The sequence below is a fragment of the Metschnikowia bicuspidata genome, assembly GCF_001664035.1.
Source record: "Metschnikowia bicuspidata var. bicuspidata NRRL YB-4993 chromosome Unknown METBIscaffold_7, whole genome shotgun sequence".
Lineage (NCBI taxonomy): Eukaryota > Fungi > Ascomycota > Pichiomycetes > Serinales > Metschnikowiaceae > Metschnikowia > Metschnikowia bicuspidata.
In genome coordinates this window covers 115,332-137,939 of record NW_017387737.1, presented here as the reverse complement: position 1 = coordinate 137,939, position 22,608 = coordinate 115,332, and the positions used below count along the sequence as shown (strand labels likewise).

At 45.7% G+C, this 22,608-nt stretch overlaps 8 protein-coding genes across 8 annotated transcripts; 2 read left to right on the top strand and 6 right to left on the bottom strand.

Moving 5' to 3' along the window:
- Positions 1 to 2,041: 2,041 nt before the first annotated feature.
- Positions 2,042 to 3,005, bottom strand: METBIDRAFT_33379 (prohibitin subunit). The gene has a single exon (XM_018856277.1). The coding sequence runs from the start codon at positions 2,938 to 2,940 to the stop codon at positions 2,098 to 2,100; it is 843 nt and encodes a 280-aa protein (XP_018709703.1). The 5' UTR covers positions 2,941 to 3,005; the 3' UTR covers positions 2,042 to 2,097.
- A 2,775-nt stretch (positions 3,006 to 5,780) lies between these two features.
- On the bottom strand, positions 5,781 to 7,095 carry CCC1 (Ccc1p). The gene has a single exon (XM_018855124.1). The coding sequence runs from the start codon at positions 6,706 to 6,708 to the stop codon at positions 5,797 to 5,799; it is 912 nt and encodes a 303-aa protein (XP_018709702.1). The 5' UTR covers positions 6,709 to 7,095; the 3' UTR covers positions 5,781 to 5,796.
- Positions 7,096 to 7,860: 765 nt separating this feature from the next.
- METBIDRAFT_46850 (NAD(P)-binding protein) lies at positions 7,861 to 8,901 on the bottom strand (the record flags this gene model as incomplete). Its single annotated transcript, XM_018858089.1, has 1 exon — positions 7,861 to 8,901. The coding sequence occupies one exon, from the start codon at positions 8,899 to 8,901 to the stop codon at positions 7,861 to 7,863; it is 1,041 nt and encodes a 346-aa protein (XP_018709701.1).
- A 1,102-nt stretch (positions 8,902 to 10,003) lies between these two features.
- METBIDRAFT_46897 (uncharacterized protein) lies at positions 10,004 to 10,642 on the top strand (the record flags this gene model as incomplete). The annotated part of the gene is made up of 1 exon (XM_018858098.1): positions 10,004 to 10,642. One exon carries the CDS (start codon positions 10,004 to 10,006, stop codon positions 10,640 to 10,642), a length of 639 nt encoding a protein of 212 aa, XP_018709700.1.
- Positions 10,643 to 10,746: 104 nt separating this feature from the next.
- Positions 10,747 to 11,466, bottom strand: METBIDRAFT_79722 (uncharacterized protein; the record flags this gene model as incomplete). The annotated part of the gene is made up of 2 exons (XM_018859119.1): positions 10,747 to 11,325; positions 11,425 to 11,466. 2 exons carry the CDS (start codon positions 11,464 to 11,466, stop codon positions 10,747 to 10,749), a joined length of 621 nt encoding a protein of 206 aa, XP_018709699.1.
- A 92-nt stretch (positions 11,467 to 11,558) lies between these two features.
- On the bottom strand, positions 11,559 to 14,639 carry METBIDRAFT_46441 (uncharacterized protein; the record flags this gene model as incomplete). Its single annotated transcript, XM_018858040.1, has 2 exons — positions 11,559 to 13,320; positions 13,408 to 14,639. The coding sequence occupies 2 exons, from the start codon at positions 14,637 to 14,639 to the stop codon at positions 11,559 to 11,561; spliced, it is 2,994 nt and encodes a 997-aa protein (XP_018709698.1).
- A 770-nt stretch (positions 14,640 to 15,409) lies between these two features.
- On the bottom strand, positions 15,410 to 16,990 carry HGT12 (Hgt12p; the record flags this gene model as incomplete). The annotated part of the gene is made up of 1 exon (XM_018859118.1): positions 15,410 to 16,990. The coding sequence occupies one exon, from the start codon at positions 16,988 to 16,990 to the stop codon at positions 15,410 to 15,412; it is 1,581 nt and encodes a 526-aa protein (XP_018709697.1).
- Positions 16,991 to 17,089: 99 nt separating this feature from the next.
- METBIDRAFT_219775 (uncharacterized protein) lies at positions 17,090 to 17,503 on the top strand. Its single transcript, XM_018855123.1, has one exon. The coding sequence runs from the start codon at positions 17,189 to 17,191 to the stop codon at positions 17,414 to 17,416; it is 228 nt and encodes a 75-aa protein (XP_018709696.1). The 5' UTR covers positions 17,090 to 17,188; the 3' UTR covers positions 17,417 to 17,503.
- The last annotated feature ends 5,105 nt before the right edge of the window (positions 17,504 to 22,608 follow it).

Here is a 22,608-nt window from a genome sequence, read left to right as displayed (position 1 = left end):
GTCCCCTTCCGTTAGTCACGGTCTGGACGGTCATCATGGCACGTATCTGTTTACGTATTGGATATTACGTCATCGGCTCCTAGGATAGGTCTCCTTTAGTAGTCGCTTCAACTCAGATGGCTGTAGCGGACTTAAGGAGCCCACTTACTGCGACTCGCCACGCCTTCTGGTGTAGACCTTGAAGATCGTGGTGACGAACCAATTTCATTTTGTTACGTTCTCCAATTTTTTTTTTTTTGGTAGATTCATCTGAAGGACAAACAGGATCTTCGGAACTTTAAACTTCTTTTGGATGCAACTGGCATGTTTAAGTCACAAAGAAAGTTGAGAACATGTATCTTTCGACCTAATATGCGCATCTAAAATTCTGCTTGTGACGCACTATTATATATTAAACCCAGACATAAGTTATCTCGGTTGCGGCCATACCATGCAGGAAGCACTGTTTCCCGTCCGATCAACGTTAGTAAAGCTGCATAGGGCCACACTGAGTAGTGTAGTGGGAGACCATATGCGAAATTGTGGTGCTGCAATCTTTTTGCCATCTCAAGAAACCTACAGGTGACAACATCAATTACAGATGGTCACATATGAAAAAGAAACAAGCGTGCCACATACTTTTCCTTGTTTGGTTAAGCCCCAATATAGCTCATAGTCTTCAGGAGGGCAAGGTTTTCAACCACTAAACGCGGTACCCAAAGGAATCACCAAAATGCTAAGGGACAATTTCGGGTTAGCACTCCTCTGTATTGATTTCTTTGGATAACAAAAGAGTCACATCTGTCTACTTATCTGATGATGTAATTGTGACGAGAAAGTCACGGAAACTAGGAAGAATTTGACATGAAATCAAACGAAACCCATACCAGAAGTGCAAACATCCCAATATGCGCTTATAAGGAATATCAGTATTAAGCTAATAATAGGCGCTTTGCAATATTCTAAAAGATTTAGGGTGTTATACTAAACAGCGTTTTGCTTGTCTGATACATGGGCCTCAGAAGAAGAAATATTACATGGATGTGCAGAACGACAAAGAATAAAGATCTCCTTCATGAGGCATGGCTGACTGGGAATATACTGATTTCGTTTTTTTCAGACTGAGACCACGGGCACGTTCTTACTGAAAAAAAAAATCGAGTTTACCAGTGTGATTGACTAGTTAGCGACTACTGTAGAAAGCTTATTCTAGGAATCGATAACATAAAATTCAATACGTACGTATACAGACACGGGCCAGGAGGACCATCCAAGCCGTAATTACCGGAAGGGGCGAATTTCTACACTTGGTACGGATCTCCGAGCTGTTTAAAGTTTTTTTTATTTATATCATCACATGACTTTGCTCTCTTAATTTGATGCATCTACCAAAGAGAAAGAATGATTTATAGAACGCACCGAGGTCAGACACCGGTCTTTTTCGTCAGCCCCAAGCAATCGAGAGCGATTCTTTCGGCCAGCTATCAGTCTCTTTGGCTAGTCAACATATGACGGTTCCAACTTCTGGCCAAGTGTGAGACTGTTGTTCGAACGCGAGGCAAGCATGTCGATGATGAGCTGCCATGAAGTCGTGCATAATCAACATGCTGGAATCTACTCCAGTCGAATAAGTAGAAGCACCACTGGTAGCGTATGTGCTTTGTGCAAATGACACTATCGGAATCTTTCAAACTGATCACGGTCTTCTAGGACCATGGCGGGAGGTCACGCAGCAAACACTTGGGCTCTGCAGACCCATCTCATTTGTTTCATTAGAGCTGGTCGAAATAGACTCGTGTGGAATCCTATCGCGGCCTTGGCAATGCAGTCACAGGACTTATCAACATGCTCATAGACAGAACCGCTCCAGGAATAGACAGCAACGTCGGAAAGTGCCACATCTTTCCAGTGCAGCCGCTCAAATGCAAAGTCCATTCTGTTGTGAGGCAGCGGCTGGCCATGTCCATCCCAAAACATGGGCTTCCAGCAAACAGGCGCCACTCCAGAAGCCACGAAATTGTCAAGCAGAGACCCTCGGCGTTCAAGTATAATGTATTCGTAAGTCGTCTATTCACAAGATAAAGAAGCCGCACGCGGCAGGGCAGTACGTCGGCCGCCCTAGCGGTTGACATTTAACAACAAGCTGTTGTTCTTGCCGTCGTCGCCGGCACCGCCCGAGGGCAAGTAGGACACGTTGGGCGACCCGGCCAAAGTCGCGGCAATGTCCTTGGAGGCCTCCAAGCGCCTGATCATCAACAAGCCGTCGCCGGCTTTCGCCAAGGCCTTCGACACGGTTTCGGCGGCCTCGGCCTCTCCCTCGGCACGGATCACAGACGCCTTTCTCTCCTGCTCCGCACGGTCCACCAAGAAGCGGGCTCTCTCGGCGTCCTGTTGTGCAATCTGCTTCTGCTCCACGGCCTTGGTGAACTCCTTGCCGAAAGTCATGTGCGTGATGGACACGTCCTCCAAGCGGATGTTGAACTCGTTGGCTCTCCTCGAGAGTTCCTGGCGGATCCGCGCCGACACGACCTCTCTTTGTGTGATAAGCTCGGCGGCGTCGAACTGCGCCACAATGCTCTTCAAGATCTCGTTTCCGATGGCGGGCAACACGCGCTCGTCGTAGTCCAAGCCAAGCGTCTGGTAGATCTTCGGCAAGTTCATCACGTCCGGCCGGTGCAAGACACGCAAAGTCAACGACACGTTCTGCAAGTCCTTGGACCCGGTGGTGGTGGCAATGGTCTTTGGTTTTGTGCGCACGTCGTAGATGATGGGTTTTTGCAACCAGGGGATGACAAAGTGCGTGCCCTCGCCAATCACGCCGGGCTGCACTCCGTTCAACCGGTCAAAAATGACTGCTCTTTTGCCGCCCTCTACGTCGTAGAGCGCCAGCTGCGCAAGTGTGATTGCCAATCCGGCAGGAACGGCAATACGCGAAATGACGTCTGCGATTTTGAAAGGCATGGTTCTGAGATGCTCCGATATAAGGCGCTGGGAGGTTTTAGGGGGGTGGGGGTTTTTTGGTGAACCTGGAGAAGGAGTATGTCGATTTTCGCTGTCAGAGGGCAACTGAGTGTTTTTGCGTGGTGCACGGGTGCGCGCGCGCGAGAATCTCCTGGTGTATCAGCTCTCAATTTCACCAAAGGTTTCTGGTGGCAACGATGTGATTTCGTCTTTTGTTTTCGATGTTCTGTTCTATTGCATTCTCCTAGTGCTCTGTCCTGGTGCTCTTTCCTAGTGCTCTGTCCTGGTGTTTTGTTTGCAGTGGTCGGAACTACTTATCCAGGTTCTGATGTCGCTCTCAGAACTTTCAATACAAGGTTCTCGTCATGCTATTAAGGTCCGTTAAGTATTTCTCACTAAGGGCTTAGTGTATACGTTAAACATAAGATACGCTAGAGGCCAAGAGGCCTCTGGAATGTAGAAACTTTTTGTAGGAGTGGGTCTACTAAACTAGCTAGCTTTTTCACGTGGCATTACAGCGTTCTTGGTTCACTGTTGTATTGTCACTGTGCTACTTTCATGGGTTTATTTTCATTGAATATAGACGATACGGAACTTGAGGAAGGAACAGCTGAAGAGAAATATATTAAAGATCAGCGGGGTCGGAATGACCCTAGTATTGATTATGACCTAAATTGTGAGTCAGACAAGAAGGATTATAGTGATTTATGAATTTCAATGAAACCTTCTAATGAAGAGAAAAGCCTATTAAACGCAACCTATACGCAGAACTAAGCCAGACTTATTTGTAGAAGTTAGTAAAAGAATGAAAAAGTATGTCAGTGAAATGGTGTATATTATAACCTAAATCAACTATTTTCTGACTCTTACTTACTAATAGCTTGTTATGAGAATTTCCCCGACTTTGCTCTACTCCACTTTTCTACTGCCATTGTTCTGTTTTCATTGCTCTAATTACACTGTTCTACTGTCACTGGTCTACTGTCACAGGTCTACTGCACTACCTTCTGTCTTGTCTACTGTCTATTCCACTGCCACTGTTATACTGTTATTCTTTCACTTTCACCGCTTTACCGTCGATATTCCAATTTAATGATCAGACCTCATTATTTGGGACAAATTGATTGAAACCCTCCAATTGCAAATCTTGTACTCTGATTGTTCTTGGGTTCTGTCAAGCGTATAGATTGGCAGACACTACTTGAGAGTCAAAAGTTTTGTACAAATGCAAAATTTCCTCCCGGCTTTCCATCATTTTCACATTTTCCGTTAGTCAAGTCATATCCGGAAACACAGTAAGATTGCGCCTTGTGGTATACCTGTTTGAACTTATAATTGACATTCCCGGCCGCAACCACTCCCATGGCCTGTGTTGTCAGGAGCGAGCCTGTTCATTTATAGGATTCTATGAAAGAGATTCAGAACTCTCTTTGGCGGCCGTCCTTTAACTGACGGGAGTATCTTGGCATGTTTCGGAGACATTACTTTAAATCGCCAGTCTCTCTTCAAAAATAACTACGGTACCTTTTGAATTCATACCTTGGTTTAAGCTCATACTTTTATGAAAGATGTGATACATATATTCACCCTCAGATAGTGCCAACACACATGATCACGATCTAGAACGTTGCTGCGTAGGTTTCTTGAACCTCCAAACTAGTCTTGGTTCAAACCAATACTTCCTTGACAAAATTTCAAGAACCTTTGGTTTTATTTCTCTGCACTCGCCAACACAAGTATAGGACATTCTGCAACGTTTCAAACATCACAAAAATAGACAAGTCAATAATGGCACAAACCCTTCATTTGCTTTTCAGGCCATGATACACCTACAATCTGTGGTTAACAAATGCTTTTTTCAACAATTTGTCTTGAACATGGTGGTTTTTTTTACACAATGCACTTAACATAAAGCTTCTGAATACACGGTGTAGTTCGAAACTAGGACTTTAGTTTCCCTGAAAGAGACGTCAAGGTTTACTGCAGAATTACCCTTTGACATCCTGTGTAGCGGATGCTGGCTACCACAAATTATCAGCAGACACTGGCTTTTATAAATCAAACGATAAAATTATGTTTAGCCACAAATTGGGCTTGATGTTGCTTTGTCATTTTATATATCCAAATCGAACCATGGGCTCAAGCGCCTCGCGAGCAATCTTTCGTCAATCAGGATCCACCGAAATTAACCTGTCTTAAAGACCAATTAGTATTAAAGAATGTAAAGGTACAAAATCAAATCAAGTTTGGGGTATTTCGATAGCCCTTTTCCCGATCAGTCAAAGTTGGTACATATCTCGAGCATGACGAGGACCGGACTATCATCTCCAAAATCGGAGAGAATAGAAATGCTTAATCCCGCTAAACTACGAACTTTACTGGTTTATGCATGCATTGTATAAGAACGATGTCCTTAGAAGAGCGACGCGGAGAGCAGGACATATTGATATTTCGCAAAGCAAGGATTCATAACATAGTGGCTGATTAAGGCCATTGCTGTTCAGCTGCCCTGGCTATTGTCAAAAGCATCATTGGGTCGGGACAGACGAAGCCCAGTGGAGCCGAGAACTCCAATATTGACATCCAGTACAAAGGGTCTTTCAACACTATGTGTCAGCATTGATTTCCAGGACTAGTCAGGATAAAGCATCATGGGACTGGTCTTTCCATGCCACTCCATACACAGTGATATGCCATCCAAGTCCACCGGAGTCACCCAGAGCTCCGCTCTTTGTTTCAGTGCTCCTCAAACTTGGAACACGCCCTCCCGCTCAGCCACAAAAAGCCCGCATTCAAATCCGCCTCCCCGTAGGCGTCTGTGGTAATATACAAATCCGGCCAGTTCGGCCAGCCGGATTACTCAATGAAGTACACCAAGGTCCAGGCAGCACCCGCAGCCACAGAGCCAATGGCCACCATCTGGAGGCCTTCATACACCTTCTTTTTCGTGCCACAGTCGTCTCCCAACGACACAGACGTTTTGACGTAACCGAAAATAAACAACGTCACGATCATGACAATGACAGATACAATGAGCCCCGTGCGCACAACATCGCAGAAGAAATAGGGGAGCAACGGAATGAAGCCGCCAATGAAGTAACCACTGCCAATGGTGAGGGCAGATGTGAACTCACGGCCCTCGGCCGGCTCCTCAAGGCCCTTGCCGAAACGAATGACAAAGTCAATGAGGTTTTTGGGCGTGTGGCCCATGTCCTTCAAAAAGGACGCGATCGTCTGCTCAGACGCGCCGAGCTCAAACATGATCTCCGCAGCCTCCTGGTTGATGGACTCGGGCTTCTTGAAAAACTGCAACTTCTCTTTCTTGACCTCGCTGTGGTAGTAGTCCAACTCGCTCTTGGCGGCCAAATAGCCGCCCAAGCCCATGGAAATGGCGCCGGAGACCAACTCGGCCATTCCTCCGGTGATGACTAATTTGGACGAGCCGAGAGAAGACAATCCGGCAGTCAATGCAAAGGGCACGGTCAAGCCGTCGGAAAGCCCGATGATGATGTCGCTCATGACCCTGGGATCAAACGAGTTGAGAAACCCGGAGCCCTCATTTTCATCTTCGGAATCGCTGTTGATGTTCTTCGCTGCCAGTACTATAGCCTCTTCTGCAGCGGCGTTCTGGGCACGGTCATTTCCGCCGGCTGCACCGTAGGGCGTCCTGTTTTCGTCGAGCAATCTCTCGGCATGGCGCAAGTCGTCGTCGGACTTATCGGCCTTGGTCAAGAGCAGCGCAACCACGTTTTTGACTTGCACTAACATAGTGGTTTAGGTGATGATGTGAGGTTTCCCGTCTGGACGAGAGATGTATGGGTTTTCAATCTTCAGTTACTTGGAAGACCGGGTGGATGTGCAAAGCCGAGATTTTAGATAGATCAGGCTGACTTCTTGCCGGCACGTTCGAGAGGAAAAAGGTGGTTCAAAATCCTCGATGGGTGCAATTGTCACCGTGATGATAACGCGAAAATAGCAACGAAAAAATCAGTACTGAGGATTCCGCAAGTGACGAGTGAACTTGTACAAATGTTGGGCAGGAGTGATCAGCGCTTCCGTGAAAAGCAGATTCCAGTAGCGTGGTTCGGATGGATAAAGAAGGGGAATTAATGCCTACTATGGTCTTCCAGAGGAATCTGCGTGGTTTTATCAGACCCGTATTTATCAGCTTGTTCGTTCTGGACTGCGTCTCCGCGCTTACATAAACCTGCACGCACGCTGCGTGCTTACAATACGCGGGCTGCTCATTGGCCGGCCGGCGCGGAGTTTGTCTACGCAGCCGTGGTTCTGCATCAAGCGCCGTGCTGCTGACGGCTTGCCATGCACTGATTGGCGCATTTCCCACGCGGCTCCACGCACTCTATCTGCTAGAGATGCTTTTCAGACGCGGTTTTAGAGTATGTTTTACTCAGCGGCTTGAGTTGACCCCTCACATGTGGCCTGGATGGAAATCTGCGCCATGGGGTTTAGAATTCGACAACGGATGCAAGCTGATTTATCAAAACGAGAACAAAATCGGTCTTTCAATGCATATTATTACGGTAGAATTGAATGGCCGTCTATAAGAATATACATCAAATGTGGGAACACGTCTGGCCGCTTCTTCGAGCTGTACTCCTTGCGATTATCAAAGCGCGATTGACACCACGCTTTTTGCCCCAGTTGCCTGTTTGGGACTGGAGGCTGTGCAGAATGAGCTTTAACCTTCTATTAGATTGACTCCTTGTGCAGATGAGTGTCAAATTTGACTCTCGTGACATAATGCCGATTTCCCTAAGTTTCTTCTTTTTGATGTTTTGGAAGCCGTACAGTGTCTCGCATTTTGCTGATAATGGTCAAACATTCTACTTCTGCAACAGATCAAGAAGTTTTCACTAACGCGAAGTATGCTTCTACAAATGACTCTCCCGTTCGTAATCATCACAATTTCTGCTTCTGCTGGTACTGGAGAATCTGCTGCACGACTTCCTCGATACACGTGCTCAACGGAGTAAATTCAAATCCCAACAATTTACGTGTAGCGTCGTTGTTGGTTCTTGCCAAGGCCAAGATATCCATGGGTCCCGTTCCCGGCTTTCCGACAGGAACCCTGTCTCGCAAGCTCCGGAACTTTTCGTGAATCACGTCGAGCATCATTTGGACGGAAAATTGGCCGTTGCTCATGTAGAGACGTTTCCCAACCGTAGCTTCTTGTTCAAAGGCCGCCAAATGTGCCCGGGCCACATCGCGCACATCAATAAACCCAGCCTTATCGTTGCTAAATGAGCCATGAGGCCCGGTTTTGAGGAGTGCATTAATCACTTCGTTCGACATGTTGAGTTTTTCCGCAACTTCATTGTCGTATGCCTGGGGCCCGAAAACATACACCGGGTTCACCGTCGATAAGGGAGGGAACCCAGGCTGTGCAGCAAACTCCCAGGCAATTTTCTCGGCAAACGCCTTGGACCCATAGTAAGCATTCACGGGGTCTCTCTCTGCTTCTTCGAGCGACATGTTATTCCAGCATGACTCGTCAAAAAAGAGCTCTGGATTTTGCTCGTCGTCAGGCGAGTATATCGCAGCATCACTGGATGTGACCACCACGCGTCTGATCTTACTTCTCCCTGCTTTTGCAGTCTTTGCTATCGTAGACATTATGTTCTTAGTACCCTCCATGGCAGGTATAATCAAGTCATTTTTAGGGTTCGTGGTCTCGTAGAAACACGGCGAGGCTGTGTGGAGTACCACGGATATCTCTGGGTAAGCCTCGAACACATTGTCAAATGCACCATTGGCAGCGATGTCGGGAACAATGGTGTATGTAAATGTCCCAGGGCCGCCACTGGTATTCTTGCGGAGTTTCTCGCCTTTTGCATCCAGCCTCACAGTACCCACCACGTTGTAGTTCTTGGAAATAAGCAATTTTACAATGTGCTGTGCTATGAATCCAGACGCTCCGGTTACGAGTACAGTTCCGGACATTCTGGGAATTGCGGTTTGGTTGGCTGAGGATGAAGTGGTTATAGATTCTAGGATCTGGGAAGCCTTTTGAGTTCTCCGGAACTTGTGGTCCCCGGATCCACTTACCGCATTTGGACAGCGCATGCGAGGTGATAAGGACATGTAGGGGGTTGAACAAAGACGAAAACCAGTGCAATTCAGCTCGGATGTGCCTAGCCAAAACGATCCTAGAAACGGGCAGATTAATTGAAGCTCGGCATATCACTGTGTTTCGGTATGGCCATACAAGCTGGATTTTCAAAACCTAAGTTACACGCCTGAACCACTCTGAACATTCGGTGCCTCATCCCGCGCATACGCATTTTTATGTATTGTTCCCGTTTTGGCTTCATGGTCTCCGTTTTGTTGTTGTTTTCTATTGTTCAATGTGAAGGCTTCTTCATATTCATGGTATCGCCTTTTAAGCTTTTCCTGGCGTAGAATCTATACTCGAGCTAAGCGATCTCTTTTTCTCATACTACTACTTGTACGTCAGCATGGAGTGATCTGTTCGGGAAAGCCGAGAAATACCCCAATACCCATAAGTAAAATGGACCTTGATATCTACCAGTGGGAAAGGTTGAAATTGAAAAACAATTCTGACTTCCTCCAACGCGAGTCAAACTGCCATCTTGATCCGCAGTCAAGAAGGACATGTAGAGGCCTTTTCATGTGTAATAACCCGTCAAGCTGGTGGACAATAAGCGTCAAAAGTTTGGTTGAATTAGTCAGCAACAATCCCGCTGATTTCATTTCTAAGAAAAACTTCAATACTGGCCTCACCTCTCGTTCTATTCGTAGACGCTTAATTCAGGTGCTTTAGTGAATTTTATTTCCAATTTATCGATCTTACAGCCGCTGATTACTAACATCGCAACTTATCACACACCAGATATTCTCTAATGCTTACGTGACGCTGCATTTACGAGATGGATGTGCGTGTGCAGGCGCAGCAGTCAGACTCGGTCCGTTCGCACCTACATGCCTGATGCGGGTATCTGATTATCTCACCATCCTTTTTATTGGCCGCGTTTCCTCCATCTTGGGTACGTCTTCTGCTTTTCCAGTACGCGTTTCCACCAGAATGTATATTCCTCAGCATTACAAAGAAGAGTCGTGGGACAAAAAAAGGAAATTGATTCAAGACTACCCTTTGGCAACGGTAATCACAATCGACGCAGATGGCACACCCGTCGCCAACCACTTTCCCTTCTATTTGCACGAAGATGAAGAAACCGGGAAGAAGTTCTTGCAGACGCATCTAGCCAAAAAGAACCACCAGTTACCATCACTCCAAGACAACAACAAGGTTCTAGTCATTTTCCAGTCTGCAAACTCCTATATCTCGCCCTCTTATTATCCTGAAAAAGAGCGCACGCACAAGTTTGTGCCCACTTGGGACTTTGCATCTCTCCACATCAAGGGGAAACTGAGAGTGATTGATGATTTTGATTTTGTTCGCTCACAATTGAACCACTTCACTGACCAGCAGGAAGCCGGCAGAGAATGCCCGTGGAAAGTCGACGACGCGCCCGAAAACTACACCAGGTTGATGCAGAAGGCCATCACTGGATTGGAGATCGAGGTTGTGGAGTCCGATTGCAAATTCAAGTTTGAGCAGAAAATGACCCGGGAAAACGTGGATGGCACGATCAATGGTTTGGCTTGTGACGGGCTCCACCAGATCTCCAACTTCGTCAAAGAATGCAATTTAGATGCTTAGAAAGTCTCGAACATCCAACTCAATATTATTCGCAAGAGGCTCAGCGTTGCTTCTGCGGTGCACTTTCTCTTTTGAATTCAATTTCCACGCATATCTGTACTTTGTTAGTAAGGGGAGAACCTAGGGGTGCCCCGCAGAAAGCCACGCCCCCTGAATCCACCTCTACCTCTCCCTCTCATTAATGCACGACCCCATCCTCTAAAGGCCCCGCGGCTACTAGCCGAGAAACCCGGGATATTTGTGCGCTTCAAATTCACCTTAAGCTCACGCTCTCGTAATTTCGAGCCATCAAGCGTGGCCACCGCCTTGTTCGCCTCATCGGCCAGAGAAAACTCCAAATACGCAAATCCTTTCGGCTGCCCAGTCTGTTTGTTTGTTATGATGGTGACCCGCTCGACTTCCCCGCTTGTCGAGAAATGCTGTTGTAGTTCTAGCGGCGTGGCCCCATAGTCCACGTTTCCTACATACACAGATTTGGGATCTACCTCTGATTTTTGTGTTTCCTCCTCGCCAAGCGGGGCTGATTGAAGAGCATCCAATCGGGCATTGAGCTCACGTAGCCTGGCTGCTTCTTCCTCCATATCTTGTAGAGTGAGCTGGATCTGCACATGACCATCTGATGTCTCAAAGCTCAGTTGAGGATCCGATCCATGATCTTGTGAGGCTTGCTCTTGGTTTTCAGTCTGTTGATTCATAAGGTTAGATCTCTCTCCATATTGAAATGGAACTCTATATCCCTTGAGATTATGCTCTGATTCCGTGACTGTGTCAATCTCATCGGCAGGATACGAATTTTGAACGCTCACTGGAACATCATCCGACATAGGGCTGTTTCTAGGATGATACCTCAATGGAGCAAGTAAACCGCGACCCAGGGAGTTCTATCTGATCATGGTCGTGTGCAAACCATAACCGTCTAGACCATCAGTGGGGGTAGATTCCGCTCCCTGTTGATAGTCTCTAGGATTCCTTGCTTCTTTATTTTTAAAGGGGCGCTTGGGACGCCCCCAGCAGGAGAGAGTCCACGCACAGAACCAGGTCTTCTTTCGCCATTTTTAGGAAGTAGCTGGTCGGTTTCACTTCTCATCAAGTCGACATCTGTCTCGTAGCCATGGTCGAAGTTTGCTGCCAGTGGATCTTCATTCGAAGTGATTGGCATGTAGCCTGATCCCGCCGGCTTGTATGACCCTTCTAACTCTGGCGCCTGATCTTTTTTCTTTCCTGTTTTGGAAAGACACAAGACGATTGTAGTAGTGAAGAATCCAAAAAGAATGACTCCAATGACAATGCCTATGCCCACACTAATCCAGCCAATATGCACATGTAAAAAGTTGTCTGGGATATCAAACCAAGCCACATCAAGTGGCCTGTCTAAGAGAAACACACAGCTCGAGTTTGCAGTTCCTTGTTGAGAGCACCCGTAGTTCATGACTCGTACCTTGTGATTGACTGCGGTTGTGAACGCGCTGTACACGTCCAGCTTTTGGGGAAGTGATAAAAACGTTTTTCCGCTAAGCGGATTTGTGTGACATGTAAAGGCGCCATTTGCTTTGCTAGTTTGAATCGTGTAGCTCAGATTCCGGCTCTCAAAGAAAGGAACCCCCATGCATTTGAGCAAGATGTCTGCCTCCGAATTCGAAATGAGGTGCAACTCCAAAAACTCGAGTAGTCGCTTGTAGTCCCTGGTGATGTTGTACTCTCGTAACAGTTCGCTAGTGGGAGCCATGATTGAAAATTCCGAGCCCGTGGGGTTATCAAGCAGAACCAAGTTCGCAAGTCTGGGGAACTCGTCAATCAAACCTGCAAAAGAGCTCGTATCTAGTGAAGAGTCGTGTTCAGCATTTATTAAATCCTTCAAGCTCACCAGAAAATCTGCGGGCAATAACACCTTCTGTGTGATATGGATAACTCCCTGAAGAAATAAGACATCTGAGTTCAACGGTATTGAAATCGCAGTTTCATTCACTCGAATTATGTGGTTGTAGTCTCCTTCGTGGTATAGCTCTGAGATATTCACAGAGTTTCCATTTAGTGTTGTCACAAGGCGCGACGATTCTCGAGAGTCTTCCAAGCCGAAGTCGGAATAGATCATGTCTTCGAAAAAATTGTCTTGCAAGACCGTTTGAAATAGATTAGGATTTTTTTCCAAGTATTTTAGAATCAAACCCAAGCTGTCCCATGAAACAAACCTCTTATTACGCGATCTTTCGTTGCCGTCCCAGATTGGACGACCACAGGGAAGAAAAACGGTGTATCCTTTATGGTTGTCTTTTAGCAGAAGAAGATCAAATTCCTCGAAATATTTGAGGGTCTGCAAGCAAGAGGATTTGTCCACAGTGACATGATCTAGATTTTCTCTCGTAGTCCCGTCGGAGATAAGTTGAGCCACCACATTTTTGAAAGATGCCGGGACAGCGAAGTCAGTCTCCAATACATAAATGGAATTATTCCCAAGAGCAATAAATGGAGAGCCCGCCTCGAATCTGTCATTGAAGACAATTCTCGTTCCATCACTTTCAAGAGTGCCCGAGACTTTGACTCTGAAGCAAGAATTGATACGCTTTTTCAGACAAAGTTTAGAGTTCAATAGCGCGTGAAAACGTGGGCTTTCGGGGCTTAAAAGGTGGTTCATATCAACAAACCCGTCTATGAATTTGTACAGCATTTGCTGGCGATTGCTGAGAGAAGCTGTGTTTACGATGCCGTTTTCGGGAATTTCCCCCAAGGCTTCGTCGAAATCTGAGTCATCGTCCCAGTTGTCAGACAGATGAATGGAGCTGACATAATCTTCATCGAAAAAGTCATCTCGGTCAGATGCATCTACGAGAATCGTCTGGTTCATCGCAGACTCATCTATCAAATGTGCTTTCTTGTAAAACCTCAACTCACGCACTAGGTTCGAGAAGTGCATCGCAAAGAGAGTTTTTCTCGGAATCATGGCCACACGGTCTATGTTGCATGCGTCAACAAAATCCACGGCCTGTGTTGGGTCTTTCGAGTCCAAGTCAAATATATGGAGAAGCCCATCGGAGAGAGTCAAGGCAGTCGAGTTCGCAGCGCTCCATATTTTGTTATTAAGCCGCACTAGGCTAGTGTTGGGGTCAAATGAGATATTGTAGCTATTCTGGCCCCAAGTGGAGGAATGCAACTGTGACAGGCTAGTGCCATTTACCCCACCTACCAAGTCGGGTAAAAGGAGGTTCAGAAGAAACGACAAATAGTCGGTCTTCATTTCACGCACCGCCTCTTTCGTTGGGTATAGATCGGGGTTTTTGAGGCCATGGTGGAGCGTGAGATAATACCGCTTTTCCATGTCCAGAAGTGAGCTCTCAATATAGCGGTCTGTGGGGACGAGAACGGTGGACACATTGGCCAAAAAATCGTCACATGAGATCGGCGCCGGGCCATGTTTCTCAGTAGCAAAAGCCAGTTGGAAGACCAGCTTCACAAACCGGATGGAGTGGCCATTCACAACGTGGGTCTCGGCACTCGGGTCCATGAGTAGACTGCACATTGAAACCGCCAGCGGAAGCAAGTGGTCGATAGTCTGTATAAATGAGTGCTGGTGCTTCGCATAGCCGTCGTATTCAAGGATTTCTGCTATGTCGTTAACCATATACGGGCCAGATTCTCTTGCATCCGAGGCGCCGACTTTCAATGGGAAAAAGTGCGCTCCGTCTCCCGAACGCTTGGTTTCGTAAAGCGAGTCGAGCACGGCTGTAGTGCCTAGAATATACGACACCCTAAATCGCTGGGCGGCAAAGTAGCGCAAGAGATTTGCGGCAGAATCCCCGGCTGTGAGTTCGCTATCCACAAAGGCCAGATTGACTGGTGCAAAGAGAGTCACGTTGGCCATCTGGTTAATGGTAGGCACAAGCCCTAGTCGCTGAATATGCCGGAGAAAATATGAATACTGGGGATCGGCAGAGAGATAGTCAATGATGGTTGCTGGCGGCTCCAGCAAATCTGGGGCAGCTGGAGAGACTGGATGCTTCATGCGGGGCATACCAACGGCCAGAAACACGCCGGGAAGAAGCCACAAAGACAAAATTATAGATAGAATATGCATGTCGAAATCAGCCTTTACTTACTGTAGCTTTGTATTTTGTGTGTGCGGATGCTTATGTAAAAGAAGTGTGGCTTGATTTTCAAGTCGGTCAACTGCTAGGTTTTCCATGACCAGGCTTATCTGCATATGCTGTATGCACACCCTTGTTCTGGAAAGAACCATCGACTCTAATGTCGGATGAGGAGATAAGAGAGTAGAGAAGGACCAACCTTGCTACACAGTTTCAGCATAGCAATGTAGATTTTCAGGCTATTGTGATGATGGACGTGATGTACGATATCTCGCTTATTATGCAAGGCGCGGCTCTTAAGTGGGATCCCGTGCCTTAAGTAGATTCTTCGGAAGAGTGAGAACAGCGCGGAGGTCGAGCATGCATTTTTGAGAGAGCTATAAAAACTGATTGCATGCCTCAGCACCGCTCCAGGATGAGAGCGGACTCAAGATTTAATTCTCATGGTGTTGGAAACTCAGATCCATCAAAGGGCCACTCATGGCACATGTGGCTTTTCACGAAAGATTCACCACCACTCGTGTCACATATTCGTAACAAAAGTCGAGTAGTATAGAACGTTCCCATCTGAAACACTTACTGGGATTTTGATAATGTGAGTTTGTTTTCATTTCTCTAATAATTAACTTCGTTTCGTTCATATGTAAGGAGATATCGCCTGTATATCTTGGTAGAATTGTAAAGTTTCTTAAACAGAAGCCTCCTCGATAGAGACGGCCTCGGCCTTCAGGCTGAATTCTTCTGGCACAACCACACTCTCTTCGGCATTCTGTCTGAAGGCGTGCTCGCTTGGATTAAAGTACATGGACTTTCTTGCACTTGGCACCTTCTCGTAAAGCTCGTCCACTTGTTCCAAAGAGAGACCCTTGGTCTCGTAAATCATAAAGTAGGCAAAGAAGAAGCAGCCGAAGTTGCATCCGCCCCAGATGAAAAACACATTGGTACCCAAGTTACCCTTGTCTGCGTCAACCATATATGGAGTAGTAAAGGCAATGGCCCAGTTCAACAACCAGTTAGAAGCAGTACACAAAGCAATAGACTTGGCTCTTGTTCTCAATGGGAAGATCTCACCGCAAACCACCCAGGCAGTGGGGCCCCAGGTAGCAGCAAAGAAGGCAATGAAAATACAGCAGAAGGCAACGAGCACCTGGTTGGCAGCTGCGGAATCAGTCGAAACACCAACAATGGCGACAATAAGCTGGGAAACACACATGCCCACAGCACCAGTCAACAAAACCTTTCTTCTGCCGAAAATCTCAACACTCAAGATACCTGGGATAGTGGCACCGACATTGACGATGTTTGTGGCCAAGGCAGTGGTGAAACCGTCCAAGCCAACGCTGCTGAAGAAAGACGTGCCAAAGTAGAAAATGAAGTTCACACCGGTCAACTGCTGGAAAGCCTGCAAGCCCACACCAGTCAACAACTTTTTCAATTGATGCTTCTTGGTCGAAAAGACCTGCACCCAAGAAGATTTTCCATGGATAGTCTCAAACTCGTGGGCGGCCTTGATGTCGTCCAACTCTTCCAACAATTCTGGGTGGTCCTCAGGAAGCTTTCTCAATCTGGACAACGAGCGGGCAGCATCAGCGTGCTTTTCCTTGGAAATGTAGAATCTGGGGGTCTCAGGCAAAAAGATCATACCGATACCCAAAATGAGGCCCCAGAGGATTTGAATGCCCAATGGAATTCTGTAAGAAGCCGAACTGTTGATGTTCTGCGTACCTTGGTTGACAACTGCAGCCAAGAAAATACCAATTGTGATGGCCCACTGGTAACAAGACACAACGGCACCTCTGATCCATTTGGGAAGAGCTTCGGACTGGTACAATGGGATCGTGGACGAAATCAAGCCAACGCCAAAACCGGCAATGACTCTTCCGGCCAAAAGAAGGGGAATGGACTCCGCTGCAGTTTGCAAAGCAGCACCCAAATTGAACACAACAAGCGAGGAGATGATGAGACACCACCGTCTGCCCAAAGTGTCATTCAACAAAGGCGCAAGAATAGCACCAAAAAAGGTACCAGCAGATAAAATGGACACAATCAAAGACGATTCAGAAGCCGTGAATGCCTCTTTATTTGCAGGGAAAGTCTGCAAGACCCAAGGCATGGCCATGACACCAGAAATGGTACCAGTGTCATATCCAAAAAGAATACCTCCTAAGGCAGCAAAGACGCCCACAAAGATACCCATTCCACTGGAACCGGCTCTTTTTTCGCCCGTATTGATGAACTTTTGAAGAATTTTGTTGTCCTGCAAACCCATCGTGAAGTTTGTCAGAAAAGACTGTTTTTGTTGATAATGCAAAGAACACCCAGACGAAGGAAATCCCTCCAATATTTATAGCTTTTTCTTGTTGGACCGCCCACGGATTATTGGTGCCCATGATGAAATGACCAGCACTGCAAGCTTCGGGTCAATCTACAGTGTGTACAGGGCGGGGTCCGGAACAAGCCATCGCATATGTACGAGCACGCCCGGTTAAATTTCATCCGCCGCCATCCGCGCGTTTCATTGGCCGATAGCTGGTACGCGAATTATCCGGTCCTGTATACTCGTCACAAAACGCTCAATGAACCATCCTCGGGGTTCGCAGCCCACACACATTCCCCGCCCTTTCTGGCACATAGCACCTGCTTTTTTCTTTTCCCCACATTGTTGAGCTTCATTTTCCCTCGGTTCTGTACATAAGGCGGCGTGCGCAAGAGGTGTCTCTTGCGCGGCGCTTGCGCCCGGAAAATTTTCGTATCACGCCCCCATGCTCGCCACATGCTCGGGGAAATCTCGATTTTGTTTTTTGGGCGGGATTTGATAAAATACATTTCGTGGTTTCCTCTCAGTTCTGTTTATGAATGCATGGGCAATTAAAAGCCCTCGGCCCTATTTCCTCTTATGGAGAAGGCATTACTTAAAGAAGTCCTTTCTCGCCATTTCGGGAAAGAACAGTTTTCCAAAACGTCACTGTTTGTATTTTTCTCCGTTCTAGTCCTGTAGCCAAGAAATTTTATATGAGGGCGGAAAATCTGCCCCGTTTGAAACGTGTGGTGCACATAGATAATATGCGTTAAGAAGCTGCCCAAGAGAACAAATAGTGTTACTCTAGGGGGAGCCCTGTTGTCTCTCATGTAGAAGAGAGCCCGCTTCTTGAGTCAATAATTTAAAAAAAACAGCATTGTCTTTTTACAACTCCGGCATGTTTCTCGCGGCTGGCTATGTACTCACAAACAATTAGCAATCAGTGCATGCCCGCCCTTCTTGTTTTTCCCCATGACGCGCGGTGTGCTGAAGTATAATAGCCCCATGACCCCACTCAATTCTCTTACGTATTGAACGAAGCCAGACCTGTACGTCGCTGTTCATTTCCCCGCGGGGCCTACTCTTTTGGGGAAATTCATATCGTCCATTTCCTTATTAATCCCGCACCCCAATATCGGAGTTAGTCGACAGAGTCAAGCTGGCTAGACACTTTTCACAATCACTGAAGTTTGTTTCCAAAACACTTACTGGATTGTGCAAATTAAAACCAAATTGGTGATGGATTTTTGCTAAAGGAAGTGATATTTCATTCATCGGTATTTAAATGATTTCTGGGAGGCAGGTTCCCCTTCTTTCCTATAATTACTTGTCTCGGCAAACGTGAGTGAGAGCAAATTTTGCCGCAGTCGTAAGATCACACACTTGTTGATTTGTCAATCGAGTGATCAGTTTTTTCGTGACTTTGTGATGAATTAGCGACTCGATATCCGAGCTTCCTGACTCTCAAATATTCTCTTGCAACTAATTTTTGGGAAACCTGTTTTCGACTCACAGGGAATAAGCACTTCTGTTTCCAATTCGGGACAGTTTTTTAGAATCTTATAATTAAGTTTGCAAATGTGGCAGAATTAGAGAAGTGCCCTAATGCAGAAGAAAGCAAGATTCATTGTTTCCCCAAACCAGGTCTCTTGTGGTTGGTAAGAATTTATTTAGATAACAATTTATGGACACCAGCTAGGGAGGATCATCAGACATGACAGGAGCAACTAGCGTTCCCCTTTTAGAACAGCTTTACAAATTCATCCAATCTTTAGTACTCCGCTTCTTGGAAAATGAACAACAGTGCCAACTTCGAAGCAATCGATTTTGAGGCTTTTGTCTTGACTCATCATTGAAGACACCACTCTTCATTCGTTACGCATTCATCATTAACTGGACAGTATTTTTGTGGCCTTTTTGACTGAGACTTGATCCAATACATTCTATTTTGCGACGTATACTGTTTGACTACTTCAAATCTGCGTATATTTTGAAGCTGCAGCCACGTGTTAATCGTTTGCTGGAACCACGAAGAATATACGAGCAGAGTGGCAATGCTTACTAAAATATCTTCCTAGACACTCCAAACGACGAGTGTCTTTTAATTTTAAGATGTGGTTTATTTGGATAAATAATTCCAGGAGAATATTAGCCTTGGTCTCTGTCTAGGCTCGACCGTTTTGGGCTCTCATGCCAATTGCGGTCTTTGGCTATTTTGCCTCTTCTGCCAAGGTTTGTTCGGAGCCAGTGGTCTGGTGTATTGTTTTGCGATATTGAGTGTTCTTTGTCGCAGCGACTATTTCTGGTGTTCGCTTTCGTGTCAGTTTCATTTTGGATTGTAAGAGAAGTTTCAATGGTACCTTCTAAATGGGAACTGTCCGGGCCGAGATTAACGATCGGAACAGGCCACATAATACTATACACGTATTTGGAAGCTGCTTGAAATCTTTTTTGAAATGGTTCTGGTTTGCTTGATCAGATGAACCTAACGAGACAGGAAAACTCAAGAGGGATCCGGGCTTTTTTCCCCAGCCTCACCCTAATTTGGATTTGCGCGAGCCCTATCCTCAACCATGATTTTCAAAACCTTTCAATATATATCTAATTCTTCAGAATCTGTGAAAGAATTGTGCCTGGTATGTAAAATCTGGCTCTTCAGAAACACGGAACGGTGGAGCGACTACTATTTGTCCAAAACCTGATTTTTTGGAACACTTTGTAAAATTAGCAATTTTTCAAAAATGCGAATAAAAAAAAGACACCACATCTCTTTTAGAACTTTTACCAAAAAAAGGGGATATTTTTTTATTCCCAATTTGGCTATTCCCGGGAAAAAAGAATTACTATAGCAAATCATTTCTGGAAATATGGAATCCAAACCATGTCCTCTATGTCAAACTTCTATTTGCCTCGTGACGGCTTTTCACAAGCCCATCAATAGATTCTTGCAAACTCTCTCTGGGAAGAATCACTGGTGCAAGTACTGAATTGATTTTGCAGGTTCTTATTCTATGATTTCTACGAATTTTCGAATCACGAATGAATTGGTGAATAAAATGAGCTTCTGAGGGAGCATGACATCTGGAAAAAGTATGCGACATCGTCGCGCAAAGCTTCTCCAATGACACCATCATAAGGCAAAGATCAGGGTACATACAGCGCAGAAGCTGGAAAAGCTGTGTCAAGAAAAACGATCTAATAACACCGCTGCACAAAATTTTGAATACTGTAAAAAACATATGTGTACGCGAAAAACTACCTCTACATACATAAATTTTGAAGGTGTTGATCAAAACAAGAGTGCAGCAAATACTATCAATCTGAGAATACCAACCGAAGTTTTAGCCGCTTCGTTTGCATTCACGGATACTGCGAAAGGAGATACTGTGTCTGCAGAAGGTGCTGAATCCTCAGCCGAAATAGCGATAGAGCCTGCTTCCAAGCTTTCATTGTCAGCACTAGTGGGTGTTGCATATCCGCGCAATGCCGCAGCCTCATTTTCTGCGAAAGTGCTATCAGCTGCCACCATTCCAGACATTGAAGTTAATGCCGCTTTGTTAGTTGCGGTACTAGATGGCACGCACGTGACATCTACGCATGTACTGTCAAAATAATCAGTAAAATCAGGGTATAGAGTGGCCAGAATTATTTTAGGAGATCCCGAAATTGTTTTAGTGGCCTTAATTACAGCTGCACTGGCATATTCGTCACTGTACTCTCCAATTCGAGCCATAATCAAGGCATTAGAAATAGTGACGCTAGCAGCCTTCGCCACAGTGATGGGTAAAGGCGCACATATACTGGAATCGCAAGCCGTTACTGTGATTGTAGTGGCTTCAGTGACAAAAGTAGTGAGCGCTGTGATAATTGGCTCAGCTTCCGTTGAAGCGAGGATCCGGGCTCGGGAAGCAGAAGCAGCAAACATCTTTTTATCCGAGATCCCTGTCTCTAATGTGTCTCCCATATATGTGCCATTCAATATGCAAGTTTCATTAATAGTGACCGATGTGGCTTTTGTGACTGTGTATGCAACGGGAACTCGCTTTCTGCTTGAGTACCGGTTGTAAGTGAAGACAGTTGGTTCTGGACAGTATGTGGTGAATTCAGTAACAGTGTACTCTCCAGTCTTAAGGACGGCTGATGGGAGTCTTGCATCTTCGAAGACGGAGGAAGGGGCATTGCTCACCTGCAGCCGATATTCGTCTTTGTTTGGGACGACCAAAGACGTGATCACAGATGCTGGCACACACAGATAGTCACTACAAGACGTAATGGTGAGTAAAGTGGTGAATGGAAAGAAAGTGGTGTATCCTGAATCAAGGGGAATGTCAGTCGTGTCCTGGCTTGGTCGAGGTTTCTGTCGCCCAGAGTAGAAGGTGTTTTGGGAATAGTAACTAAATGTAGAGGCAATTCCAGAGGAGGAAGTATAGTAAGTACTATTGGGAAAGCCGGCTGGAGCGGTATAATCAAGGCTAGTAGGGGTTTGAGTAGAAAACTCTTTGACCGTATTATCGCTCGATAATGAAGCAATCGCGACTGCGGAGAACAAAGCGAATGAAATAAAACTCATTATTTCTGGATTTAGCAAGAGCGGTAAAAGATCTCTGTTGTCAACGGAAGTATGTACGGATAGGAAAATGAGATTCTTTCAAGTTATTTACTCATACTTATATATTTGAAAGGGTTGAAAAAGCAATTGTTTTTTGCAGCCATAATGCATCGGCGCCAAATCCAGGCACGCCCTCTCCTATGCCATTCATGCGGGCGAGACTATAAAGAAAAGAGTTTCTTCGGGTGGATAATTAAAATCTTATTAGAACTCCTGTGAGAAATTATGTATTTTGGTTTTCTGTTCAAGTAGAGCTTCTAGGTGGATTTAAAACTTTTGCCTCCTTGTTTCCTTCCTTGAGTGGCGAGTGGCACACAGAAGTGTCACAGCTGTCATAATAAATGAAAACCCTCTCATGAAATCTGGCAATAGGGAGATCGCACAAAATGTGGATTGCACTACACATTTTTTCAAGATTGCAACTCAGGTGCTGACAGAAATAAGAAGATTCAATACAAACTGAACATTAAACTCCGAAGAGAGTCCCTATTTCTTTTTATCCGAGACCGGATGACCATTGAGGTAACATTTTACTGCAACTATATTGATGAGGCGATCAATATATGCTTGCCTCAAGATATGCAGTTCACAAGTATTAAAAAGTCGCGAGTTTAAGAGTTCAGCCTTGCCGACTGTTACGTGACACTGTAATCCAAACCAGGCCGTAGTCAGACTAGTCTGTATATCGCTCAATTCTGCCTAGACAACTGAAGTCTCCAGTTTTTATTAATTTTGTGTGAAGACTGTTTTCAGAAAAAACATACAGAAGCGCATATCTAGGACATGCATAAGAGAAGCATAGAGAACGTGAATAGATGCTGACAACGTTGAAAACGTTGAAAAAATAAGATAATGACTCACGCTGTCACCAACAAGCTAGAAGCCAGACTAAACCATTCTCTTCTCAAATGGCATGTGTTAAGAAGTCGGTGACCACATTGTGATGAGTGTTGCTTTTACTGCATTCGTCCAATTAAAC

Coding starts and splice junctions, on each gene's coding strand:
- METBIDRAFT_33379 (XM_018856277.1), bottom strand. CDS start 2,940: ATGCCTTTCAAAATCGCAGACGTCATTTCGCGTATTGCCGTTCCTGCC.
- CCC1 (XM_018855124.1), bottom strand. CDS start 6,708: ATGTTAGTGCAAGTCAAAAACGTGGTTGCGCTGCTCTTGACCAAGGCC.
- METBIDRAFT_219775 (XM_018855123.1), top strand. CDS start 17,189: ATGTACGAGCACGCCCGGTTAAATTTCATCCGCCGCCATCCGCGCGTT.